Consider the following 6484-nt stretch of genomic DNA (forward strand, 5'->3'; position numbering starts at 1 on the left):
AAACCAACAAAAAAAGTGTTTTTTCCTTTCAAATCGATTATTATATGAAAGCGATTACGTGAAGTTTTATGAAAATTCATAGAATGTATAAATAGATTACAAACAAATCAAAATTTCCGAATGATAAGGATTATCTTTGTTATACATACGGAATGGTGATGATTTAGTAACAAAACTTGTCCTAATCTCCACTGTCCTATTCAGGAATAATGATAGTTCCAACAAATATAGTTCTCACTTCTTTTTTGATACGAGACTGATCTTCTTTCCCTCCACAACAAACTTCCCACTTCGCTCCAGCTGTAACAAAGAGGTTACAACAACATCAGTAAAATTGACATGTTTTTTACCTTTCTATAATGAAAGATGAGAAAATCCTCTAATAAAATGATTTATTTTACTAACTCCACCATCACGTTTCATTATTCTCACATCCGATGAATTTCTATCTCAATGTAACCAAGCACAAGAAGTAATAGGAGAGATTGGGAATAAGATAAGCTAAGATTTGTATTTACCTTAAGTTTCAAGTAAGCAATAGCATCTTTGCTTGAAGAGAATTCTGAGAGAACTGATGGTGCTTGTTCATCAATTAGAGATTTAAGCTGTTTCATCTTCATAGATCCACCACGACCAGCATCCTGAGAATGTGTTTGCACATTAACAAGTATGAGGAATATGGATGACAAAGATAAGACTGTTCAAAGCAAATTGTCAACATACCTTCCTAAGAATCTCCTTGCACAGTTTCTTTAACTTGATTTTGGGTTCAATGATTTCATCGTGCTTCCTTTTTGCTGGGAGAGTATTTTGGACAAGAGAGCTGTCTTCACTATCTTCCTCATTCTCGTCTTCTTCCTCTTCCTCATCATCATCATCATCACTGTTATCAAAGGACGTCTTCTTCCCTTGGTAACGAACACCGGCTATTTTCTTCGGTCGGTCTTTGATACCCAGTCCTTGTTTTCCAGCCGTGGCTTTATCCTGCAGACATTTCACGGTTTAAGCTACAAGATCCCAACCTCTTTTCCAATAACACCTTGCAAAGAAGAGTGGTTGGGGGAGACAAACACACATACCTGAACCAAGTTGTAGAGATTCTCTTGATCGTCCTCACAAAACATTCTTCTCTCATTAGTCTTCGATGATTTCTTTTTGCCAGACTTGGCACCAAGAAGACCGCCTGAGACAAACCCAGATTTAAATCCCCACCAGTCTGAAGAAGGTTCTTCGATTTTCTGTTCTGTTCAGTCCAAAAGATCCATATGTTTTCAGCTCAAAGAACAAAAAACAGCGAAAAGTCGCACCATTTCAAGAGTAAAGGTCACCTTTAACACTAGCATCTTGGTCCTCAGATATAATTTCAATCTCCATAGTATCGGCTATGTCACAAACCACAGGAGACGGTTCCTCAGTTCGCTTAACCTACAAAACAGTAAATAACGTAGACTATCACTTTCATAATGTGGTTTGTTTATATAATGGTTATAGCAGAAAAAAAAATCATGATAATATGCACAAATTAACAATATCTAGAAGTTATGAAGTTATGAATATCCTGCTCACGAGCAGATAAAACAAGGAGAGTGGAAAGCAAGCTTACCAATATTCCTTCAAGATCTTTAGACGAGTATGAATTGACACGCTTCCCTTTCTCTCTACGTTGATACCTAAACCCATGAAAAACTCAAAAATTAAAACACCATACATATTTGCCAGAGAGGGCTGATAAGAAAATTAAAAAAATCTAACAACCTTCCTTGTGGACGAGTGACTTTTGCAACGGTCTTAGACTTGGCAGGCTCAGATTTGGAAGCATCGTCTTCACTTTCCGCTTCCTTCTCTGAATCTGGCGTATGCCACAGAAACAAGAATCATAAGGAAAATTAAACTTCCATAATCAAGAAAGAGATTAAGTTAACAAGAAGTAATGTTACCATCATCATTCTTGCTAGTCTTGGTAGGTGCTGCTTGCTGCAATTAGCATCCAGAAAAAGAAAAAAAGTTGAAATCATTTTCGATTTTTCCAAAAGTTCATAGATAAAACGAAAGATGAACACAGCCATTACCACTTTCAATTTCTTGAGAATGTTATCGAACTGAGTTGTATCAAATGCCCATGGATTCGGCTTATCAACACCAACACCTGCTCCCAATTCAAAATTTTTAGTCCTCTACATGAACTATAGATTTATATGCATCTACATAACACACATTCCCCCAAAAGAAACAGAACATTATGATTATGTTTTATTGGTGTATAAGTTGCAAAGTAGTTTTATTTCAGTCTCCTCTATCATAAAATTGCACAGCTTCACATATACATCAGGCAATAGAGAGAATTAAAAAGAAGTAAGAAGAATGAAACGAACCAGTTGTATCTTGCTTGTTCTTCACTCTTACATAGCCTTTGATCCCTTGCTTATCTTTACCAAGTCCTTCTCCTTCTTCCCAGCCCTAAAAAAATCAAAATTACAAAAAAATTAGGTCTTTACAGAATTTTCTAAGCTTAGATCATTTAGGAGAATTTAACTCACCATCGATTTCATAAGCCGGAAGGCGGCGGATTCCTTGAGGATACCGACATACTTAACCGGAGCTTCCGGCGCCGACATCTTCTCTTCCTAATTTCCGGCGATCGATTGCAGACAATCCGTCGCCGTTTAGTTGGAGCTCAAAAGAAGAGTTGGCGAGGGAGTTTAGGGAAAGCTGGGAAGAGAAATTAAACCTAAAGCGGAAGAAGTGATGAGCAATTATACTCTACAACGCGGCCTTTTGTAAAGTATCCTGTAAGGCATTTGATCGACGGTAGAGATCTAATCAAATTTAAATGGGCTAGTATAGGCCCAAACAAGTATTCAAAAATCTCTGCACCTAAAAGCCCAGCTTAAAGCTTCTTTTACACTTACGTTGCTGCACAAAATTTACAACTGAAATTTGGCAGTTTGTCTTGAAATTAATATTTCTCAAAATGTAAAAATATTACTTAGCAAATAAATTGATATAGAGCCAAAACAATGTAACAAAAAGAATTTGCTAGTAATTTGTGAGTTAGTACAAGAAAAATGTGACAAATTTTTTTTTGAAATTTCCACCACTTAATTTTTTTGGTAAAATATAATGGCGAATTGAGTGAGGGAGAGAAATCACAGAAGAAATGGCTATGGCTACTTCTACTCAGCTATCTTCTTCGTCTTTGTTTCACTCTCAAATTACCAAAAATCCACTCCTTCTTTCGGCGACGACGATCAGAGGCTATGGTTTCTCTATACGGAGGCCTATCTCTCCCTCGTTATCGCGTCGTGCTTCAATCTCAGCTTTGGCTGCGTCTTCCGCCGTCGGCGTCAATGAACCGGTGACTTCAGGGAAACCAACCAGAACTCTTCCGTTTCGAGTCGGTCACGGTTTCGATCTGCACCGGTTGGAGCCAGGGTACCCTCTGATCATCGGCGGCATTGATATCCCTCACGATAGAGGCTGCGAAGCTCACTCCGATGGTGAAATTTCCCGGAATTCGATTAGTGAACTCTATCTTTTTGATTCCATTGGATTTTAGTTTATAGATTATAGGTTTTTTATTTGAATTTGTGAAACTTGTATTGGTTCAGGGGATGTGTTGCTCCACTGTGTAGTGGATGCAATTTTGGGAGCTTTAGGGCTTCCTGATATCGGTCAGATTTTCCCAGATTCTGATCCTAAATGGAAAGGAGCTGCATCATCCGTCTTCATCAAAGAAGCTGTAAGCTTTCAGTTTTGTGTGAAATTGTGTGTATGCAGAGATTCCCTTATCACTACCAACTTAGGTTATAGCTCTGTCTTTAAGCCTGATTTTGTCTGCGGTATTTTATAGAAAGGTTCGGACTTTCAAGTATGATTCGTAGGTTGATGGAAATTACTTAGTTTTCAAGCTGTTGATTAGTGGATATCAAAGTTCTGTAATACTCTTGACTCTTGAGTATAATCTTTTAACTTATAGAGGGAGTAGACAAGATATGGAGAAAAGAAAAATCTTGCAAAGTCTTGGCATTACTCAAGTTTAGATTAGGTTCCTGCTTATTGTGTTGATGAATTATAGAATAATCTCGTATTCTTACCATTTTCTTGGTGACAATACACAGAATTGATGTTAATTATGGGTACTCGAGTTTCTTTCATGTCTGCCCTTTTAGATTATGGGTCAGGTTTAGTGTAATATATTTCGTTATGATTGACTGTGAATGTTTGATTGCATGGAAGCTAATGTAAATCAAGCTATAATATTTGAATGATGGTCACTTGTAATTAGGTGATGTAATCAGTTATAATGAGGTTATGGTTATGTGGATCGAACAAAATATCAGCTTCTTGTCGGATATGAAGAGTGATTCAATGAACTTGAAACAAGGTTTTGTTTGGCTTTATGTTTCAGGTGAGACTCATGGACGAGGCAGGGTACGAGATAGGAAACCTAGATGCTACATTGATTCTACAGAGACCAAAGATAAGTCCACACAAAGAGACGATCCGATCCAATCTGTCCAAGCTTCTAGGTGCAGATCCTTCTGTTGTGAACCTAAAAGCTAAAACCCACGAGAAAGTTGATAGCCTTGGAGAAAACAGAAGCATTGCAGCTCACACTGTTATTCTCCTCATGAAGAAGTGAGTCAATTTTATATCATATTCCTTATATGTATCAATCTCCTAAAGAAACACTTTTTATTGTAAATTTTTAATGTAATCATCCTTTAGACTTTAGAGGTTTATTATCCCTTCTTAGAACAGTAAAATCGAATCATGTGATGATGATACATTGAAGTGGAAAAATGATTCTGGTTTCTTTGTCAGTTTTGAATTATGACTTTTTTAGCTGGAAGCTTCTTGTGACGCAATTTTCTACGTCTGTCATTTTCATCCTCAGACATTTCATCACATGAAAAACTGTTATATTTTTGTTGATCTATGTATCTTGTTGATGTGTATGTGTGTGTGTTTTCAAAATACATATCTTTTTATCGAAGTATACATTAGAATTTACCACATAATTATTTTGTTGAATATCATACGAAGTGTTCTCTCTAGCTAACAATGCTAATTGCTCACAGGAACGCCTACTAATTTATGTGAAAAAGATAGTGATATGACACACAGAAAAAACTTAAAACATCTTAATAAACGCTAACTAATCAAAACAAACAAAACAACTTAAACATCTTAACATCATGATCAAATCTAAAATATCCTTACTTCAATTCTAATATCAGAACATTACCATATGCCTTTTTTTTGTTTCTCTTGAATCTCTTAAGAGATTATACATCCATGGGAATTGTTGTCATGATCGTATACACTAACGTGATGATACATAGGAGGAGGACCACAAAGAGACTGATTTCCACGGTAAGCCTCGACTTCCTTACGTTCACTTTCTTCCTTCTTCTTCTTTTCCGCAGCGGCAGCGGTTTCAGCTTCTTTTTTCGGATCGTAAGGTCCAAATGTTGCCATTTTAGCATTTCTCCATCTGCTTTCGAGTTTGGTAAGAATCTTCCTGATGTCGAACTCTCCAATCACCGTTAATTTCCCATCTTTGGAGTCCATAGTGATCGTTGTAATCCCTAAAAGAAAAAAGAACGTTTCAGATTTAGGAAGATCTTTAAAAGGGAGCTTTTTGGGTTTCAATTCATAACTTGTTATAAAAAAAAATCCAAAAACAGAGCTAAGTGTAATTCAAAGCTTTGCAAAAAAATTAATGAACAAGAAAAAGTCAAGTTCATTAATTTTTTTTAATACATAACCCATGAAGGATCCCAAAAACAGAGTGAATGTGTAATTATCAGCTTTTCTGTTTTTTTAATACATAAAATTCATGAACAAGACAAAAAATCACATTTTCTTTTGTTTGGTTTCAATTCATAACCCCAAAAAAATCCCGAAAACAGAGTAAATGTGGGTAATCAAAAGCTTTGTTGTTCAATAAAACTCATTAACCAGACCAAAAAAAAAAAAAAAAAACAGATCCATTTTTCATCGGTTCCAATTCATAACCCATAAATAATCCCAAAAACATAGTGTATTTATAACTAAAAGCTTTTTTTTTTCTTTTTGAGTGTAACTAAAAGCTTTGTTTTTGCAATAAAAACTCATGATCAAGAAAAAGAATCAAATTCACCATTTTGGGGTTACAATTCATAACACATAGAGAATCCCAAAAACAGAGTATGTGTTTTCAAAACTTTTGTCTTTTCAAAAAAAATTCATGAACAAGAAAGAGAATCCAATTCAACTTTTTGGAGTTTCAATTCATAATCCATAAAGAATCCCAAAAACAGAGAGTGTGTGTACTCAGAAGTTTTGTCTTTTCAATAAAATACTCATGAACAAGACAAGAATCAAAGAAAAATACTTTCATAGTTTGATGTGAATTACCTGGACAGCTAGCAACTGTTCTGATGATTCTCCCTTTTGATCTCTCATCGTAACAATCCATCATCACTACCATCTTCTGCAT

The 6484-nt window shown here is 35.7% G+C and overlaps 3 protein-coding genes across 3 annotated transcripts; 1 reads left to right on the top strand and 2 right to left on the bottom strand.

Annotated features, from left to right (window-relative positions):
• Positions 1-26: 26 nt before the first annotated feature.
• LOC18009857 (PIN2/TERF1-interacting telomerase inhibitor 1) lies at positions 27-2712 on the bottom strand. Its single transcript, XM_006391627.2, has 11 exons — positions 2538-2712; positions 2373-2457; positions 2070-2146; positions 1938-1974; positions 1756-1849; positions 1604-1670; positions 1329-1425; positions 1080-1243; positions 724-984; positions 519-641; positions 27-300 (listed from the first exon to the last, which is right to left on the bottom strand). The coding sequence occupies exons 1-11, from the start codon at positions 2613-2615 to the stop codon at positions 235-237; spliced, it is 1149 nt and encodes a 382-aa protein (XP_006391689.1). The 5' UTR covers positions 2616-2712; the 3' UTR covers positions 27-234.
• A 361-nt stretch (positions 2713-3073) lies between these two features.
• LOC112081856 (2-C-methyl-D-erythritol 2,4-cyclodiphosphate synthase, chloroplastic) lies at positions 3074-4852 on the top strand. The gene is made up of 3 exons (XM_024148629.1): positions 3074-3497; positions 3609-3739; positions 4409-4852. Exons 1-3 carry the CDS (start codon positions 3158-3160, stop codon positions 4640-4642), a joined length of 705 nt encoding a protein of 234 aa, XP_024004397.1. The 5' UTR covers positions 3074-3157; the 3' UTR covers positions 4643-4852.
• Positions 4853-5280: 428 nt separating this feature from the next.
• Positions 5281-6484, bottom strand: LOC18009776 (heavy metal-associated isoprenylated plant protein 15). The gene is made up of 2 exons (XM_006391628.2): positions 6403-6484; positions 5281-5591 (listed from the first exon to the last, which is right to left on the bottom strand). The coding sequence occupies exons 1-2, from the start codon at positions 6482-6484 to the stop codon at positions 5281-5283; spliced, it is 393 nt and encodes a 130-aa protein (XP_006391690.2).

This window comes from Eutrema salsugineum, unplaced genomic scaffold, assembly GCF_000478725.1.
Source record: "Eutrema salsugineum unplaced genomic scaffold, Eutsalg1_0 scaffold_8, whole genome shotgun sequence".
Lineage (NCBI taxonomy): Eukaryota > Viridiplantae > Streptophyta > Magnoliopsida > Brassicales > Brassicaceae > Eutrema > Eutrema salsugineum.